General features: G+C 36.6%; 1 protein-coding gene across 2 annotated transcripts in view; it reads right to left on the bottom strand.

Annotated features, from left to right (window-relative positions):
• The window catches only part of ACE2 (angiotensin I converting enzyme 2), a 54,763-nt gene that overhangs the window by 18,810 nt on the left and 15,037 nt on the right, over window positions 1-20,916 (bottom strand). For both annotated transcript variants that reach the window (XM_021933040.1, XM_021933041.2), the window contains 6 exons: window positions 20,464-20,557; window positions 19,960-20,103; window positions 17,599-17,711; window positions 16,014-16,119; window positions 13,720-13,817; window positions 5,437-5,606 (listed from right to left, as the gene is read on the bottom strand). In XM_021933040.1, coding sequence (XP_021788732.1) covers window positions 5,437-5,606; window positions 13,720-13,817; window positions 16,014-16,119; window positions 17,599-17,711; window positions 19,960-20,103; window positions 20,464-20,557 — 725 coding nt within the window. The remainder of the gene's footprint in view (window positions 1-5,436; window positions 5,607-13,719; window positions 13,818-16,013; window positions 16,120-17,598; window positions 17,712-19,959; window positions 20,104-20,463; window positions 20,558-20,916) is intronic.

Here is a 20,916-nt window from a genome sequence, read left to right as displayed (position 1 = left end):
CTCGTAAATCTTGTCTAATGCTGCTATAGCCCAATGGGATAAGAACTGCATTTGGCAATGAGATGGTGGTCCTTTTTAACTTAGCAAGAACATTTTCATTCAGGTGGGTGTAGGGGTCATTATTCAGTAGGTTCCCAAATTTATTTCATACCACTTGGATCATGTCACCACCCCCTCCAATATCCTGTGAGGCCTCCTCATTGCTCAAGAATAGACTCAGCCACCTTTTATACACCAATATGACCCTGTAAACCAAAAACTATTTGAGATAGGTCTCAATCAATTCACAAGTTTATTTTGCCAAGGTTAAGAACATGCCCAGATAACGAAATGAAGGCAGAAATAAAGATGTTCTTTGAAACCAATGAGAACAAAGATACATACCAGAATCTCTGGGACACATTTAAAGCAGTGTGCAGAGGGAAATTTATAGCACTAAATGCCCACAAGAGAAAGCAGGAAAGATCAAAATTGACACTCTAACATCGCAATTAAAAGAACTAGAGGCAGCGCATACCACATTCCAAAGCTAGCAGAAGGCAAGAAATAACTAAGATCAGAGCAGAACTGAAGGAGATAGAGACACAAAACCCCTCCAAAAAAATCAATGAATCCAGGAGTTGGTTTTGAAAAGATCAACAAAATTGACAGACCACTAGCAAGACTAATAAAGAAGAAAAGAGAGAAGAATCAAATCGACGAATTAAAAATGATAAAGGGATATCACCAATGACCCCATTAAAATACAAAACCTCACCATCAGAGAATACTATAAACACCTCTACGCAAATAAATTGGAAAACCTAGAAGAAATGGATAATTTCCTGACACTTACACTTCCAAGACTAAACCAGGAAGAAGTTGAATCCCTGAATAGACCAATAGTAGGCTCTGAAATTGGAGGCACACTAATAACAGCCTACCAACCAAAAAGTCCAGGACCAGATGGATTCTCATTAGCTGAATTTTACCAGAGGTATAAGGAGAGTTGGTACCATTCCTTCTGAAACTATTCCAATCAATAGAAAAAGAGGGAATCCTCCCAACTCATTTTATGAGGCCAACATCATCCTGATACCGTAAAAGCTCATAGGGACACAATGAAAAAAAGAGAATTTTAGACCAATATCCCTGATGAACATCGATGCAAAAATCCTCAATAAAATACTGGCAAACCGGATTCAGCAACATCAAAAAGCTTATCCACCATGATCAAGTGGGCTTCATCCTGGATGCAAGGTTGGTTCAACATTCGCGAAATCAATAAACATAATCCAGCATATACACAGAACCAAAGACAAGAACCATTGATTATCTCAATAGATGCAGAAAAGGCTTTGGACAAAATTCAACAGCCCTTCATGCTAAAAACGTACCAATAAATTCGGTATTGATGGAACGTATCAAAATAATAAGAGCTATTTATGACAAACCCACAGCCAATATCATACTGAATGGGCAAAACTGAAAAATTCCCTTTGAAAACTGGCACAAGACAGGGATGCCCTCTCACCATCTCATTCAACATAGTGTTGGAAGTTCTGGCTAGGGCAATTAGGCAAGAGAAAGAAATCAGGGGTATTCAGTTAGGAAAAGAAGAAGTCAAATTGTCCCTCTTTGCAGATGACATGATTGTATATTTAGAAACCCCATTGTCTCAGCCCAAAATCTCCTAAGCTGATAAGCAACTTCAGCAAAGTCTCAGGATACAAAATTAATGTGCAAAAATCACAAGCATTCTTATACACCAATAACAGACAAACACAGAGCCAAATCATGAATGAACTTCCATTCACAATTGCTTCAAAGAGAATCAAATACCTAGGAATCCAACTTACAAGGATGTAAAGGACCTCTTCAAGGAGAACTACAAACCAACTGCTCAGTGAAATAAAAGAGGACACAAACAATGAAGAACATACCACGCTCATGGATAGAAGAATCAATATCGTAAAATGGCCATACTGCCCAAGCTAATTTATAGATTCAATGCCATCCCCATCAAGCTACCAATGAGTTTCTTCACAGAATTGGAAAACTGCTTTAAAGTTCATATGGAACCAAAAAAGAGCCCGCATCTCCAAGACAATCCTAAGTCAAAAGAACAAAGCTGGAGGCATCACGCTACCTGACTTCAAACTATACTACAAGGCTACAGTAACCAAACAGCATGGTACTGCAACAAAACAGAGATATAGACCAATGGAACAGAACAACAGAGTCCTCAGAAATAATACCACACATCTACAGCCATCTGATCTTGACAACCTGACAAAAACAAGAAATGGGAAAGGATTCCCCATTTTATCAAATGTTGGGAAAATTACACATCAGTAGAAAGCTGAAACTGGATCCTTTCCTTACCCTTATAATGAAAATTGTTCAAGATGGATTAGAGACTTAAATGTTAGACCTAATACCATAAAAATCCTAGAGGAAAAACCTAGGTAGTACCATTCAGGACATAGGCATGGGCAAAGACTTCATGTCTAAAAACACCAAAAGCAAAGGCAGCAAAGCTAAAATTGACAAATGGGATCTAATTAAACTAAAGAGCTTGCACAGCAAAAGAAACTACATCAGAGTGAACAGGCAACCTGCTGGTGACTGTGGGAGAAAATTTTGCAATCTACTCATCTGATAAAGGGCTAATATCCAGAACCTACAAAGAACTCCAACAAATTTACAAGAAAACAAACAACCCCATCAAAAGTGGGCAAAGATGAACATTTCTCAAAAAGAGGACATTCATACAGCCAACAGACATATGAAAAAAATGCTCATCATCACTCGGCCATCAGAGAAATGCAAATCAAAAACCACAATGAGATACCATCTCACACCAGTTAGAATGGCGATCATTAAAAAGTCAGGAAACAACAGGTGCTGGAGAGGATGTGGAGAAATAGGAACACTTTTACACTGTTGGTGGGATTGCAACCAGTTCAACCATTATGGAAAAACAGTATGGCGATTCCTCAAGGATCTAGAACTAGATGTACCATATGACCCAGCCATCCCATTACTGGGGATATACCCAAAGGATTATAAATTATGCTGCTATAAAGACACATGCACACGTATGTTTATTGCAGCACTATTCACAATAGCAAAGACTTGGAATCAACCCAAATGTCCATCAGCATTGGCCAGATTGATTAAGAAAATGTGGCACATATACACCATGGAATACTATGCACATAAAAAAGGATGAGTTTGCGTCCTTTTGTAGGGACATGGATGCAGCTGGAAACCCATCATTCTACAGCGCAAACTATCACAAGAACAGAAAACCAAACAATCGCATGTTCTCACCATAGGTGGAACTGAACAACGAGATCACTTGACTCAGGAAGGGGAACATCACACACCTGGGACTATCATGGGGAGGGGGAGGGGAGGGATTGCATTGGGAGTTATACCTGATGTAAATGACGAGTTGATGGGTGCAGCAGACTAACATGGCACAAGTATACATATGTAACAAACTTGCATGTTATGCACATGTACCCTAAGCAACTTAAAAGTATAATAATAAATAAATTAAAAAAAAAAAAATAAATAAATAAAATAAAAAAAATAAATAAAAAAATAAATAAATAAATAAAAAAAAAAAAAAAAAAAAAAGAACATGCCCAGAAGAAAAGAAATACAGAATTTATAGAAACAGTTCAGGAGTTTGTGCCTTTCTCCAAAAATAATTTTGAGGGCTTCAATATTTATAGGAGAAAAGTGAGCTGGAGGGGATAATGGGAGGGCATGGTAATCCACGCATTGCAAGAGAAAGGGGGAAGGTAAGGAAATATTCAATTATGTATTCATCTTATGCTCAGTAAATCTACTTTCTTTTCACAACCCCAACCTACTTTTCTAATTTGGTTTCTCTCTATACTCTTCTGAAATAATTATAAAAATAACTACTATATATTTACTGCCTACTGTATGTAAGATTCTGTGCTTGAAAACTTACTTATACTTTCTCATTTTTAAGCCTCACTGGCATCAGTAAACTATGGCCTACTGGCCAACCATCTGTTTTTATAAATAAATTTTTTTTGGCACACAGCCACATCCATTTGTTTGTGTATTGTCTATGGCTGCTTTCATGTCACAAGGGCAGAGCTGAGTAGTTGCAACAGCGATCTGCAAAGTTTATAAACTATTTACTCTCTGGCCCTTTACAGAAAAGGATTGTAGATCCAATCCCTATCCTAGTCAATGCTGGTGGGGACCTGCCGAGATTTTATCCACCATCTCCTAGCTGCCTGAGTCACAGCTGATAAGGGCCAACAGCTGCTCCCTTCACTGCCTTTGACCAAATGGGGGTTATGCTCCCCCATACTCTGGGGCAGTCCACAGTCAAAGACTGCCTAATATAAAAGGCTAGTCCCCTTGTCTTGAGGTGTGGCCTAGTCTGTGGCTCAAGTTATGCTCCAAAGAACTTCATGGGATAAGGCTGAGGCTGAGTTTCCAGTAAAGATCACATCCTTCCTTACCTCCCTCCTTTGTCCCAGCCTGCTTCCCTCATTCCCCTCTGCCTCAGAGCTCTCCTCAATGAAGCATTTGTGAAACGATCTCCTTTTCAAGCTAAGGAATCCAACCTAAGGCTCTCACAAGCCTGCAACCTGGGAGTTACTATTCTACTTTATAAAATAAGGAAACCGAAACCAAAGAAAGTTAAAGACCTTGTCCAAGGTTGCATAGTCATTAAGTGACACACCTAGGATTCCGAAGCCTGTGCTCATTCTGCCACATTACACAAACCCTCCTTAACTTATTTCTCATTCTAGCCTAACTTGCCGACTTCAATACACAGGTCAGGTCCTGACTCTCTGTATTTGATCCTGCTGTTCTCACAGCTTGGGTCCTCCTCCCAACTCTGTATATCTGAATCCTTCTTGTCTTTCCAAACCTAATTCAAATCCCACTTGTAAAGCATGGTCTGATCCTATCTCCTATTGCAAGTGTGGTCAGTTTTCTTCTGATTCTCCATAAGGCATGTCCTGTGTTTCTCTTACGACATGTACCACTTTCTCCCATTGACCCAAGCTTATTTATTCACCTACTCTGTCTCACTCACAAGAGTGAAACATGGAGGGGAAGATCAATGTGTGATTCACATGTCCATCTTCCAAAAATCTTAGCACCAAATCTTTCCTGATATGGATGCAACCATCCCCATTACCATACAATGCCAATGGATGCATAATATTTCAAAGAAAGCAGATGGTCCAAAGGTTCAAGTTAGAGCCTGCTGGCAATCCTCTTTTCCTGGGAAAACCCAAATGTGCTCTCCTGGAATCCCAGCCTTAGTTCAAGGAGAGTTAACTTATCTTTTCTGTGCTCAGAAAAGCAGAGAAAGAATTCAAGTTAAACTTCAGCCTGCCTCTGTTGTCTCCCATTTAGTATCAGTTGTGTAAGTATCAGCCCCACTACCTGAAGTCGCCCTTCCCCAGGTCCCAAGCTGTGGGGTGGCAGACTACTTTCTGAACATTTCCTGGATCAGTTAGCATGGAATTTTCCCAGAATCCTTGAGTCATATTAGGAAGACCAACAGATACAAAGAACTTCTCGGCCTCCTTGAATATTCTCTGTGCATTCCAGGCCTGGGAAAAGAGAACAGTATTAATTCCAGCATCAAAACAACCGCATTCTTAAATTAAATAAGCCAGGCACAGAAAAACAAACACCACATGTTCTCACTTATGCGTGGAATCTAAAACAATGGAACTGGTAGAAGCAGAGAGTAGCATGGTGGTTACAGAGGCTATGGGGTGGGGGCAATGGGGAGATGATGGTCAAAGTGTACAAAGTCTCAAACAGGATGAATAAGTTGGTTTTATTTTTTTGAGATCTATTGCACAGCATAGTAAATATAGTTAATAATAGAACACTGTGCATTTTGAAATTGCTAAGAGAGTAAATTTCAAATGTTCTCACTGCAAAAAAAAGTATGTTAAGTAATTGATATGTTAATTAGCTTTATTTAACTATTTTTCATTGTATTCATAAATCATGAAATCACCTTGTACCCCATAAATATATAAATTGACAATAATAAATTGTCAATTTACAATAAAATTTTAAAATGGAAAAAGTGCTAATGTAATTTTTAAAATAGCAGCATTATTTCTGTTGGATATATACACTGGCATAACCTTTCCAAAAGGCAATTTGATAACACATATGGATAGCATTTGAAATTTTTTTCTTTGTCTCAGTAATGCTGCCTCTAAGGAACTAACCTAAAAAATTATCAGAAATTAGATTCAACAATTACACTGAGAATTACTTTTAATAGAGAAAAAAGTTGAAACGACCATCAGAATGGTTAAATAATGATACCTTTGAAAAACAGAATAATGTGCAGCCACCCAAATTATATTTATGAAAAATGTTTTGGTTTAGATCCAAAAGACAGGCAATAACAAATGCTGGTGAGGGTGTGGAGAAAAGGGAACCCTCCTACACTGTTGGTAGGAATGTAAGTTAGTACAACCACTATGGAAAACAGTTTGGAGGTTCCTCAGAAAAGTAAAAATAGAGCTACCATATGATCCAACAATCCCACTGCTAAGTATATACCCAAAAGAAAGGAAATCAGTATTTTGAACAGATATGTTTGTTGCACTATTTGCATGTTTGTTGCACTATTCACAATAGCCAAGATTTGGAAACAACCTAAGTGTCCATCCATAGATGAATGGATAAAGAAAATGTGGTACACATACACAATGGAATACTATTCAGCCATAAAAAAAAAGAAATCCTGTCATTTGCAACAACATAGATGGAACTGAAGGTCATTATATTAAGTGAAATAAGCCAGGCACAGAAAGACAAACATTACATGTTCTTACTTATTTGTGGGATCTAAAAAACCAAAAGAATTGAATTCATGGACAAACAGAGTGGAAGGATGGTTACCAGAGGCTGGAAAGAGTAGTGGGAAGGTGGCAGGGGCAGGTTGGGATGGTTAATTGGTACAAAAAAATAGAAAGAATGAGGCTGTGTGTGGTGGCTCAGCACTTTGGGAGGCCAAGGCGGGCAGATTGCTTGACACCAGGAGTTTGAGACCAACCCGGCCAACATGGCAAAACCCCGTCTCTACTAAAAATACAAAAATTAGCCAGGCATGGAGGGGCACACCTGTAATCCCACCTACTTGGGAGGCTGAGGTGGAAGAATTGCTTGAACCCAGGAGGTAGAGGTTGCAGTGAGCTGAGACCGTGCCACTGCACTCCAGCCCGGGTGACAGAGTGAGATCCTGTCAAAATAAAGTGTACTATTTGATAGCACAACAGGGTGACTATAGTTAATAATAATTTAATTGTACATTTAAAAATAACTAAAAGAGTATAATTGGATCATTTGTAACTCAAAGGAAAAATGCTTAAGGGGGTGGATGCCCCCATTCTCCATGATATGATTATTATATATTGCATGCCTGTATCAAAACATCTCATGTATCCCACATACCTAGTATGTATCCATAAAATTTTTTAATCTGAGAATTTTAATTGATATTATAAAATGCAATTTAATAGTAAGTAAAAAAGTAGAATATATGAGCAACTTAATGAGGTAGTACATGAAAATGTGAACAGTAGACTGAGTATGATTATTGATAATGTTTTCTTGGTTTTATTTTTTATATTCCAAGTAAAAACACAACTTTTCTACTCAAGCCAACAATCGTTGATTGATCTCCTTCAAGGGGAAAGGCCCTGTATTAGACTTGGTGGAAGACATAAACTATAAGGTGGACCTGAAGGCATAGGCTTTTGGAATCAAAAAGGCCCAGATGTGGCCTAGCAGCCAATGGGTAGTTGGGCCTTGGCTTCATGATCTGTATGAAGTCCAAATTTTCACAGTGTTCTGGGACTAAAAAGAGGCAGCAGTAGGCATCTGCCACCCAGAAAACTCTTCTGGTAACAAGTCTCAGGAGCTGACCAAGCCTGCTTAGGAGATAAGGCCTACATTAGGTGAGCTAAGTTTGTGTAATTGGCAGCTAGTCTATGAATCACTTTTAGTAACAGAAAACTTCCTCTGATCCCAAAGACCAGTCAAGTCTGGTTTCTCTCCTTTGCCAGCCCTGGGAATAAGAAACAGGATATGAGCCTATAGATGGTTTAAAAATTAAGGACTTACTGTCAGGCAATCGGTATTGATGAGTATGACATTCTTAAGTAGAATGAACCTATACCAAAACAGTGTAGATTAGGAAATACAGTTAACATCTGTTGAATGAACAATGAATGAATGAATAGAAAACCAGGCTGAAATTATTAGGAGTTCTGAGTTCAATCCTTAGTTGCCAATGACTGTCTTTGTGACTTTGGGCAAATCATTTACCTGAGCAAATAGAAGTATGATGCAGAAGAATGAAACTAGAGTCCTACCAATCATCATATACAAAAATTAACTCAAGATGGAATAAAGACCTAAATACAAGACCTCAAACTATAAAAATCCCAGAAGAAAATCTAGGAAAAACTCTTCTGGACATTGGCATGGGCAAAGAATTTGTAAGTCTTCAAAACTAATTGCAACAGAAACAAAAATTGACAAGTGAGACCTAATTAAACTAAAAAACTGCTGTACAGCAATTTGAAACAAATGGAAACAGAGACACAGCATACCAACAGCATATCTGGGATGTGGCAAAAGCAATGTTAAGAGGAATGTTTATAGTGCTAAATGCCTACATCAAGAACCTAGAAAGATATCAAATTAATAATATAACACCACACTTTAAGGAACTAGAAAAACAAGAACAAACTAATTCCAAAGCTAGAAAAAAAAGAGATAACTAAAATCAGGGCAGAATTAATGAAACTGAGACTTAAAAAATCATACAAAGGTTCAACAAAATAAAAATTCAGTTTTTTAAAAGGATAAACAAGATGGAAAGACCTCTAGCTAGATTAACAGAGAAAGAGCGAAGATCCAAATAAGCACAATCAGAATTGCAGTAAACAGACAACCTACAGAATGCAGTGAACAGACAACCTACAGAATGGGAGAAAATATTTTCAAAACATCAGAGAAATGCAAATCAAAACCCATAATGAGATACCATCTCACACCAGTCAGAGTGGCCACTATTAAAAAGTCAAAAAATAACATGTTGGCGAGGCTGCTGAGAAAAGGGAACACTTACGCACTGTTGGTGAGAATGTAAATTAGATCATCCACTATGGAAAGCAGTTTGGAGATTTCTCAAAGGACTAAAAATAGAACTACCATTCGACCCAGCAATCCCGTTACTGTGTATATATCCAAAGGAAAATAAATTGTCCTACCAAAAAGACACCTGCACTCAGGTGTTTATTGTAGCACTATTCACAATAGCAAAGACAAGGAATCAACCCAAAGAAATAAATAAATAAAATGTGGTACATATATACCATGGAATACTATACAGCCATAAAAATAATGAAATTATGTCTTTTGCAGCAACATGGATGCAGCTGAAGACTGTCATCCTAAGTAAATTAATGCAGAAACAGAAAACCAAGTATCACATGTTCTCACTTATAAGCTAACCTTGGGTATATATAGACATAAAGATGGGAACAATAGACACTGGGGACTCCAAAAGGAGGGAGGGAGAGAAGAGCAGCAAGGTCTGAAAACCTTCCTATTGAGTACTATGTTCATATCTGGTTGATAGGACCAATAGAAGCCCAAACGTCAGTATCACGCAATATACCCTTGTAACAAACCTGCACGTGAACTCCTTGAATTTAAAATTAAAATTTAAATTTAAAAATTCTCAGGCCAGGCGCGGTGGCTCACACCTGTAATCCCAGCACTTTGGGAGGCTGAGGCGGGTGGATCACGAGGTCAGGAGCTGGACACCAGCCTGGCCAACATGGTGAAACCCCGTCTCTACTAAAAATAAAAAATAAAATAAAATAAAAATTAGCTGGGCATAGTGGTGTGCACCTGTAGTCCCAGCTATTTAGGAGGCTGAGGCAGGAGAATCACTTGAACTCGGGAAGCGGAGGTTGCAGTGAGCGGAGATCACGCCACTGCACTCCAGCCTGGGCGACAGAGTGAGACTCCATCTCAAAAAAAAAAAAAAAAAAAAAAAATTATCTGTGTTCCCTTCTGTTGATGAAATGATATTATAGTTATAAATTATGTATTTTTGTTCATTCAACTAAAATTCTACATTTCTGAGTAGAATACCTAATTATACTTCTATTTGCCTTATAAAATTTTCTCAGATAATTGCACCATAATTTGCTATTTGTGCATTGCTGAACCTTTGCTTGTTAATAGTTTTAAATCTGTAAGAAGCAATGCAATGAACATTTTAGCATACGTAACATACTCCTGGGAAAAGTCCACTGCAGAATAAAAAGTGAAGCTGCATAACCATATATGGTTAGCCAGTTTTCCCAGCACCATTTATTGAATAGGGAGTCCTTTCCCCATTGCTTATTTTTGTTGACTTTGTCAAAGATCAGATGGCTGTAAGTGTGTGGCTTTATTTCTGGGTTCTCTATTCTGTTCCATTGGTCTATGTGTCTGTTTTTGTACTAGTACCATGTTGTTTGGGTTACTGTAGCCTTGTAGTATAGTTTGAAGTCAGGTAATGTGATGCCTCTGGCTTTGTTCTTTTTGCTTAGGATTGCTTTGGCAATTCAGGCTCTTTTTTGGTTCCATATGGATTTTTGAGTAGCTTTTTCCAATTCTGTGAAAAATAATGATAACTTGATAAGAATAACATTGAATCTGTAGATTGCATTAAGCAGTATAGCCATTTTAATGATACTGATTCTTCCAAATCGATGAGCATGGGATGTTTTTCCATTTGTTTGTGTCACCTATGATTTCTTTCAGCAGTTTTTTGTACTTCTCTTTGTAGAGATTTTTCATCTCTTTGATTAGATGTATTCATAGATGTTTTAATTTTTGTGGCTATTGTAAATGAGATTGTGTTCTTGATTTGGCTCTCAGTTTTTGGTATATAGAAACGCTACTGATTTCTGTGCATTCATTTTTGTATGCCCCCGCTTACTGAAGTCATTTATCACATCTAGGAGTCTTTAAAGTTTTCTAGGTAAAGAATCATATCATCAGCAAAGAGAGCTAATTTGACTTCCTCTTTCCTTATTTGGATGCTTTTTGTTTCTTTCTCTTAAATGATTGCTCTGGCTAGAACTTCCAGTACTATGTTGAATATGGGTGATGAAGTGGGCATCCTTGACTTTTTCCAGTTCTCAAAGGGAATGATTCTAGCTTCTGCTGATTCAGTATGATGTTGGCTGTGGGTTTGTCATAGATGGCTCTTATTATTTTGAAGTATGTTCCTTCAATGCCTAGTTTGTTGAGGATTTTTATTATGAAAGGATGTTAGATTTTATCAAATGCTTCTTCTGCATCTATTGAGATAATCATATGGTTTTTGCTTTTAATTCTATTTATATGGTGAATCACATTTATTGATTTGCGTATATTGAACCAACATTGCATCCCAGGAATAAAGCCTATTTGATTATGGTGAATTAACTTTTTGATGTGCTGCTGGATTCAGTTTGCTAGTATTTTATTGAGGATTTTTGTGTCTCTATTCATCAAATATATTGGCCTGTAGTTTGTTTTTCCATGTGTCTTTGCCAGATTTTGGTATCAGGATGATACTTGTCACATAGAAGAGTTAGAGAGGAAAACTTCCTCCTCAATTTTTTTGAATAGTTTCAGTAGAATTAGTACCAGCTTTTCTTTTTTACATCTGGTAGAATTCAGCTGTGAATCTATCTGGTCTAGGGCTTTTTTTGTTTTTTTAGTTGGTAAGTTTTTAAATTATTGATTCAATATCAGAACTAATTATTGGTCTGTTCAGGGTTTCAATTTCTTCCTGATTCAGTCTTGGGAGGTTGTGTGTTTCCAGGAATTCATCTGTTTTCCCTAGATTTTCTAGTTCATGTGCATAGAGGTGTTTGTAACAGTCTCTGAGGATCCTTTGTATTTCTGTGGGATCAGTTGCAATGTCACCTTTGTCATTTCTGATTGTGCTTATTTGGATCTTCTCTCTTTCTCTGTTAATCTAGCTAGAGGTCTTTCCATCTTGTTTATCCTTTTAAAAAACTGACTTTTCATTTTGTTGATCCTTTGTATGATTTTTTAGGTCTCAATTTCATTAATTCTGCCCTGATTTTAGTTTTCTCTTTTTTTCTAGCTTTGGAATTAGTTTGTTCTTGTTTTCCTAGTTCCTTAAAGTGTGGTGTTAGATTATTAATTTGATATCTTTCTAGGTTCTTGATGTAGGCATTTAGCACTATAAACATTCCTCTTAACATTGCTTTTGCCACATCCCAGATATGCTGTTGGTATGCTGTGTCTCTGTTTTCATTTGTTTCAAAGAATTTGTTGATATCTGCCTTAATTTCATTGTTTACTCAAAAGTCATTCAGAAATAAGTTGTTTAGTTTCCAGGTTATTTCATGGTTTTGAGAGTTCCTCTTGGTATTGATTTCTATTTTTATTCTACTGCAGTCTGAGAATATGCTTGGTATAATTTTAATTTTTTGAATGTATTGAGACTTGCTTTATGACTGAGCATGTTGCCAGTCTTAGAGTATGTTTTGTATACAGATGAGAATAATGTATATTCCATAGTTGTTGGGTGGAATATTCTATAGATGTCTCTTAGGTTCAATTGGTCAAGTGTTAAGTTTAAGTCCAGAATTTCCAGAATTTCTTTGTTAGTTTTCTGCCTCAGTGATCTGTATAACACTGTCAGTGGGGTGATGAAGTCCCCCACTATTATTTTCTGGATGTCTAAGTCTTTTCCTAGGTCTAAAAGTGCTATGTTTATGAATCTGGGTACTCCAATGTTGGGTACATATATATTTAGGATAGTTAAGTCTTCTTGTTAAATTGAACCCTTTATCATTATGTGATGACCCTCTTTGTCCTTTTTTACTGTTGTTGGTTTAAAGTCTGTTTTATCTGATACAAGAATAGCAACCCCTGCTCTTTTTTGTTTTCTATTTGCATGATAGATCTTTCTGCATCCCTTTACTTTGAGCCCATGGGTGTCATTACACATGAGATGGGTCTCAAAGACAGTAGAGGGTTAGGTTTTGTTTTTCTCTCCAATTTGCCACTCTCAATCTGTTAGGTGAAGCGCTCCTGTCATGCTGTTGTTAGCTGGTTGCTTTGTAGTCTCGATTGTGTAGTTGCTTTATTGGGTCTGTGGGCTATATACTTACTTGTGTTTTGAGGAACCCAGCACATCTAAATAATTAAACCAAAGTAGTAATAAAGGTGTTACTTAAAATTGTTTTTAAAGATTCTTGTAATATTTTTAACACTAATACTTTTTAATATGCAAAAATCCCCTCCTAATATTCTTGTTTTTACTATCCATAGAGATTACTGGCTAGTTACTTAGCAATGACAAACTTTGGAAAGAGTGATACCAACCAGTTGACAATTCTACATCTTACTGCTTAACGGAAAACTCAGGTAATCTGCATTTTAAATACCTTTCAATGAGATCAATACTACACCTGCAATTCAAGGTATCTGAGGCCATTGTAAACTGTTTTTCCATGAAAATATAGCTATGTAAGAAATAAATTTCAATTAGCTTAAATTTTTTATTTACATGGTTTCACATAAAAATAAAAATAGAAGGATGACATAAAAATAAATGAAGTTGAGAATTTAGATTTAGTTTTTAAGGGCTCTTTTTCCTACCTGGTTCACCATTGCATCAGTAACATCTATGTTTGGTTTCTGTCCAAAGGGAACTGTCAAAGAGTACAGATTTGTCCAAAATCTACCCCACATATCACCTATTTTTTAAAAAAAATCTGTTAGTATATGACAAAGCAGCAGAAATGTAGACATAATTTATTAAATATATGGACCATCACTGATACTGTAAATTAGAAAGAGATTTCTATAATCCACCACCCATGGTACAAAATATTACAAATTAAGCTGTTAGTAATTCCCAATGTTTGCTTCAAAAGAGGTCATATAAGATCATCATTCAGGAACTTCTACTAACTGGTGACTAAATTCCACTTTTATTCCTATATTCGTGTACTTAACTTGGTGACTTTGTAAACATCTCAAACAAATGTTAAGTTGTATTTCAAGGCCAGAGACCATGAAAAAGAAGATGTATCTAGAAAAAGTCAATCTAAGAGCGGGACCAGAATCCTGGTGCCAAAGAAATGGGGCAAGAAACTTCATGAAGAATACTCCTGTAATCCCAGCACTTTGCAGAGCTGAGGCAGGCAGATCACTTGAGATCAGGAGTTTGAGACCAGCCTGGCCAACATAGTAGAGACATGGCAAAGCCCTGTCTCTACTAAAAATACAAAAATTAGCTGGGCGTGGAGGCTTGAGCCTGTAATCCCAGCTACTTGGGAGGCTGAGGCAGGAGAATTGCTTGAACCCAGGAGGCAGAGGTTGCGGTGAGCTGAGATCAGCCACTGCACTCCAGCCTGGGTGATAGAGTGAGACTCCATCTGAAAAAAAAAAAAAAAAAAAACTCTATAAACTTATATTTTAAAAGATAAAATTTAGTAGTGATACATGTGAAGTCCTATGCTTAAATTTTAAAGAAAAACTTAACCATCATAAAAACATATATGTGGCATTAGGCTAAAGCACAGTGCACATCTAAAAGACCAAAAATGAGCCAACAAACAGTATGGCCTGGCTTCTAAAGCATAAATGTGACCTTGAGCTAAATCAATAGAAGTATAGTGTCTAGAACAAAGGTAGTCATGGTACCATGTCTTTCTTTATGTTGGTCAAACCTCATCTGGAGTAACTGTTCATCTCTGAGCATGATAATTGAGGAGGCACATTGACAAAGTACAGTTCATCAAAATGAGAACAATTATAGAAAAGTGAGGTTTTAAGGAATGGTCGATAATGTATAAGATATTTAACTTGACAAAAGAAAACAGTGTAAACATGACAATAACAATAATAGTCACGAAAATGTATTGCACCAAGTACTATGCTGTATCTTATATGATGGTTCTTTATGAATATCTGGAAGGTCATCTTGTAGAATAGGAATTGACATTCTGGGTAACCTCATAGCATGGAAATAAGACTAATGAATGGAAGTCATCAGAGGGGTGTTGCTTAAGTTCCACATAAGGTAGAATTGTGTTACATCGGTTCCAGGTAGCAGTAAATTAGTCTGCATTGGAATGAAGAAATTATCCCATCACACCAGACAGGTTTAAGCAGAAACTGAATTACTAAATAATGCTTGCTATTGACTTTGTAGAAAGGATTTCCACATTACTTTAGAGTTAAAAGTCTCCACAGGTCCTTTCTCCGCATTCTCTCCTGCTGACAGACACAAGGTTTGGCTGTGAAGGAGATTAGCTTCCTGCAACTTAGTTTGACTACAGTAGAAATGCTATGTATGCATGGCATGAAATTTTCAAATATTTATATTTTATTTGGCCTCAGTTGCTGCGGTGGGAGAGGAGAAGATGGTCACTTTCATTCTTCACTCATGCGATTCCAAGCCAAGCACTTTTCAGCAAAAGTAATTGGTGAGGTCTAGAATGAAGTTAGGAAGCTTTCGCCCAAGCTATACCTTTCTGTTACCCCGACCACCCCCAGCCAACCAAGCTTTTTTCCTCTGATGATATGATACTAAAATCTCAAATTCCACCTTAAGAGCTTAGCCAACCAACTTAAATGCTAAAAATTATTTTCCCATTTCCACTCTCATTTGAGCCTGTAATTCTTTCTCTAGTTATCTTAAATAACCCCTTTATCATTTGAATTGCAGCCAAAATAATAACTCTTTATGTATAAAAAAGTAATACAATAGAGAATTGTTTAAAATAGACTTTTGGTTGAAGAAAATGCTTTCAAAATGTGATTTCTACAATGTTACCACTTACAGAATTTTTCAAAAGTTTTATGTTAAGGCTCACTCAAAAAGGCAATTTTATTGTTAGAAATAACAAAGAGCCAAGTACATGAAGAATTCATGGGCTTCTTACCAAGCAAATGAGCAGGAAGGCATCCAGTTGGACTAATATAGGAAGGGTAGGCATTCATCAACTTTGCCCTCACATAGGCATGAAGATGTTCATATAATGGTTTAATCTGAAAAGCGCAGGAAGAAAGTTTAAGACCAACAGTAACCAATTCTAATTTCCATTCAACAACACTAGAAATAAGAGATTCTTTAAACAAGTAGAATTTCACCAAATTATAATTCTTCTTCTCTCAAATTTCTGGAAAATTTAAAAGTATTCCTTCTTCCTAGATATTGATGATAACTCCACTGCATAAGTCGATAAACATACTTGGGAGAACACAGGTCCCAAAATAAAAGCAGATGCAAAAAATATATATTCATTTTTAAGATTGTTACCTCCTTCCTTTGTTTCAGTTTGAGGTATACTTTACATACTATAAAATTCACCCATTTTCAAGAGTGTAGTTCCATGAGTTTCAATAAATTAAAACTACTGGGAAACCATCACCACTATCTAGTTTTTTAACATTTCTATAACCACAAAAGGTTTCTTGTAGTCAGTTCCACTCCTATCTCTGGCCACTCTGAGTATATCAGAGTCTGTTTATCCATTCACTAGTTGAAGGACAGCTGAGTTTTCCAGTTTGGGGCTATTATGAATATGGCTGCCATGAACATTTGTGTATGTGTTTCTATGGATAAGGATATATGTTTTCATTTATTTCACATAGAAACTTAAGAGTCATGGTAAGTGTGTGCTTAACTTTTTAAGAAATTGCCAAACTGTTTTCCAAAGTGACTGCCCCATTTTACATTTCTTCCCGCAGTGTAAGAGGGCTCCAGCGTCTCACATTTTCCCCAATATTTGGTATTGTCCGTCTTTTTAATCATAGCTATTCTGGTGGGTGTGGAGGGGATTTTCATCATGGCTTTAATTTGCATTTCCCTAATAACTTTTTATTTTCTTATTTGCCATTTGTGTCATTTCTTTGATGATGTACTTATTCAAGTCTTCTCCCCATTTCCTTTTCGGGGAGTTGTTTATCTTACTTCCATTTTTGATAGCTCTGCCAAACTATGGCTGTGACAAGGTAACTCACATTAGAAGTTTGAAGGTGCAGGTAAAGGGGAGGCATGGGGCCAAAATGAAGGAAAAACATCCGTGAGACATTTCTGTTCACAAAACTCTCTCTTCCCTATGAAGACTAGCTTAAAGTAATAGTATCAATTGTCCTGAGGAAGGAAGCAAAGTCTATAGTTCTGCTAACACAGGAAGACAGTGCCAGCCCCAGGTAGCTCAAGAAGATCATTCCTACTTATAAGCTAAAGGACCATTTCTTCTTATAATATTTCATTCCTATAGTCTTTCTATTGGTAATTAATGGTCAGTGACTGAAAGAAGGAGGAAAGCAGAGCAATTCTGATCATCTGTAGGACTGTCCTATTATTCTCTAAAATCTTTTCAAACTCTAATATTCCATAACTTTATGAGGCCTGGGAATGGCTGACCAATGTGTTAAGAATGAGCCAGAATGCCTTTAGTCGCTGTCCCTCTTTCCCATACACTGCCCCACAGCTGTTTCTGTGTACAGTTCCCTGCTTACCTCTTCAAAGGTACGTTCCACATCTTCAATCAACTGGTCGCGGTTGTAGTCATAGCCATCTACCCCGTTTACTTCATAGTCTCCTCTCCAATAATCCCCATAGTCCTTATAATCTGTTTTTTTTTTTTTTTAAGAGAAAGGGAAGAACATAAGGGAAAGAAAGAGAGAGAGCACAATATACATCGACTAGCCTTGCTGGGAGGTTAAAAGAAATGTAAAGGCTTATCACATTTTTATTGTGATAAACATCAACTCAAAGGGATGCAAACGAATAATAACATTAAGTAATCTCTGTTTAAGCACTTGCTCTGTGCCAGGAGTTTAAATGTATTATTTTATTTAATAAACACAAGAACCATACAATATTGTCATTATTATAACTCTCACTATGCAGAGTAACAGCCTGTTTATTTTAAAATAAATTTTATTGTGTATATTTAAGGTGTACACCATGATGTTATGAGATACATATATAATAAAATGGTTACTATAGTAAATAAAATTAACATATCTATCATCTCACATAGTTGAGCATTGTCCCCCCATGGAAGAGCAGCTAAAATCTACTCATTTTGCAAAAATCCTGAATACAAAACATTATTATTAACTATAGTCCTTACGTTGTACATTAGATCTTTAGACTTGTTCATCCTACATGTCTGCTACTTTGTATCCTTTAACCCACTTCTCCCCATATTCCACCCCGCTCCACCTCACTTCTGGTAATCACGATGACTCTACCTCTGTATATTTGATTTTTTTGTAGAATCCACGTTTGAGTGAGATGATGCTATATTTTTCTTTTTATGTCTGGATTATTTCACTTAGCATAATGTCCTCCAGGTCTATCCATGTTGAGGCAAATGACAGGATCTCCTCTTTTAAGGCTGAATAATATTCCATTCCATATACCTACCACAGTTTCTTTATTCATTCACCCTTTGACAAACACTTAGGTTGTTTCCCTATCTTGGCTATTTCGATTAATGCTGCAGTGAACATGGCAGTGTAGATATCCTTATGAAGTATTAATTTCATCTAATTTAGGTATATACCCAGGAGAGGGATTGCTGGATCATATGGTAATTCTATTTTTAATTTATTTAGGAATTCTCATACTATTTTTCCAAAACAGCTTCACCAGTTTATATTCCCACTAACAACCTGTGCTTAGAGTGGTTAAATCGCTTGTCCAAGATCACACAGCTGGTAAGCGAAAGAAGCACACTCCTAGTCTCTCAATTCTGGGTGTGTACTCTCTTGATACATCAGTTTGTATCTTTAGCTTTAAAATATGTGACTGGATCTCTAAGTTTTTAAATTCTTCTTTTGTTCATGGCCTTGTATTTTTAGATCAGACCCAACTCATCTTAGACTTTGCCACAGTGAACCTGTGTTTGTTTGCAAATTATATGTATCAATAGCATGTTTCTATGTGCTTCCTTTAGTATCTCACCATCAGGAAACACAAGCTTGTGTTAGGGTATTAGCTAATAAAGTTTGTAAACATAATTTAATAATTTTTATTTTTACATTCACATTTGCAATTAATGACCAGGAAGATGAGGACAGAAATAAATATTTGGATGAAAGGACATGCAGGATATTGTTTTAAAAATGGTGATAAGCTATTGTCTCCAGCTTGCGTAAGGCTTAAGAATATTGCATTTAAGTGGCAGTGAAGGAAATTTTAAAACAACAAATGGGGGAAAAAATTCTTCCTTACTCAACCTCAGCGGGCAGTAAATCATCAAAGCACAATGTGAATAATGATTCCATGACTTCAGCTCACTATTCAGGGAAGAGAATAAGTTAAGAGATATGGAAATCCCTTCCTATGTTAAGATTTTTTATGACCACATAATTTGAGATATAATTACAACTGCAGAAAATAATACATTTCCAGCCTAAACTAATCTGATTTTTTTTTCTTTCTGGGGTATCGCCCTAAGGTAGACACACAAATGACCTTTGAAAGTGAACTGTGGGGGCTTTAGACAAAAGACAGTGACTCTGTCTCTCATCCTGAGAAATGGGATCCCCCCTTAATCCCCAGACTCCCTCAGGAACTTTTAGGGGTCTGAGATCTTCCTAGATTACTTATAATTCATAATTCCTGGATAATTTATTTTAGGCCTTGTAGTTGAGTCTCATTATTGAGCTTCTTGAATTGTAGAATACCAGTGCACCTTTTCTTTTTCCCCAGTAATTTCTTTTTAAAACAGGTAATCTGAATTGTTCAGGAGATGATTGTTAATTGAGGAGTATCCCTGATATCAAAGGGCAGGCTTGGTAACGCAGAAGAAATAGCCCCGCGGCCACACAGAGAACTTCAGGACCTCTACAGATCAGCAAACTTACGATTTGCTCTTGCCATCTCATTTTTCAAGACCACATACTCTTCATATAATGGCCTCAGCTGCTTGCCGACCTCAGATCTCCAGCCTTCCCAAGCCCAGAGCCTCTCATTGTAGTCTAAACTCTTTTCCATTATTTCATTCAAACCTGTTATCCCAAAGCACACAAAGACAAGAAAAGATGCATTTGTAAAAATTTTATTTGTAAATAACTACATGAACTTTAAAGAATTAAAAGTAAGGTTGGCAGACATCAGGTCATAAAGTGGTTAAATAAAATCTCATGATTCATTCATTTCCTTGCCCTTATAGTTCCAAAATACGTCTGCAGAGAAAATAAACCACTGAAATAACTTACTTATTGACTTGATTAAATTAAGTAAATGTGATAAAATTTACAAGAAAGTTAAAAGACCATGTATGTGTTGAAACACACATATTTGCAATCATTTTTAAAACTTGGGAGAAAAGTAAATTTCATAATCACTACTCAAAATTAGTAGCCTACCTGGATCAAGTAATAAGCATTCCTGGGGATTACTTGGGTTACAAACTTTTCCAGTACTGTAGATGGTGCTCATTGTATTTAGAATTGTGTTCAACTGCAAATTTAAGATAATAAACAATGTTAACAATGGAAATTTTGCTGAAGAGAATGCTAATATAAACATACCCTTTTGGCCACATGATTTTTTGATTCCTCAAAATACAGCAATTTACTTCTTTGCCATGTAGAGAAGGAATAGCCCAGTTAAGTTTTCCCACTGTCAACTAGCACAAAGTGCTATGAGCACATAATAAATATATATGGAGTAATTGAAATAACCAGATCTACCAAAACCCAAAGAATTAACACAGAGAAGTGCATTTTTTGTTTCGTTCAGCATTTATTGAACCTGTAATATGTCCTACACTCTGACAGTTCTGAAATGAACAAGTCAAAGACCGTAAAGTCATAGGA

This window comes from Papio anubis, chromosome X (assembly GCF_008728515.1).
Source record: "Papio anubis isolate 15944 chromosome X, Panubis1.0, whole genome shotgun sequence".
NCBI lineage: Eukaryota > Metazoa > Chordata > Mammalia > Primates > Cercopithecidae > Papio > Papio anubis.
The sequence above is the reverse complement of the archived record's forward strand: the minus strand, read 5'-3'. Positions and strand labels throughout refer to the sequence as shown.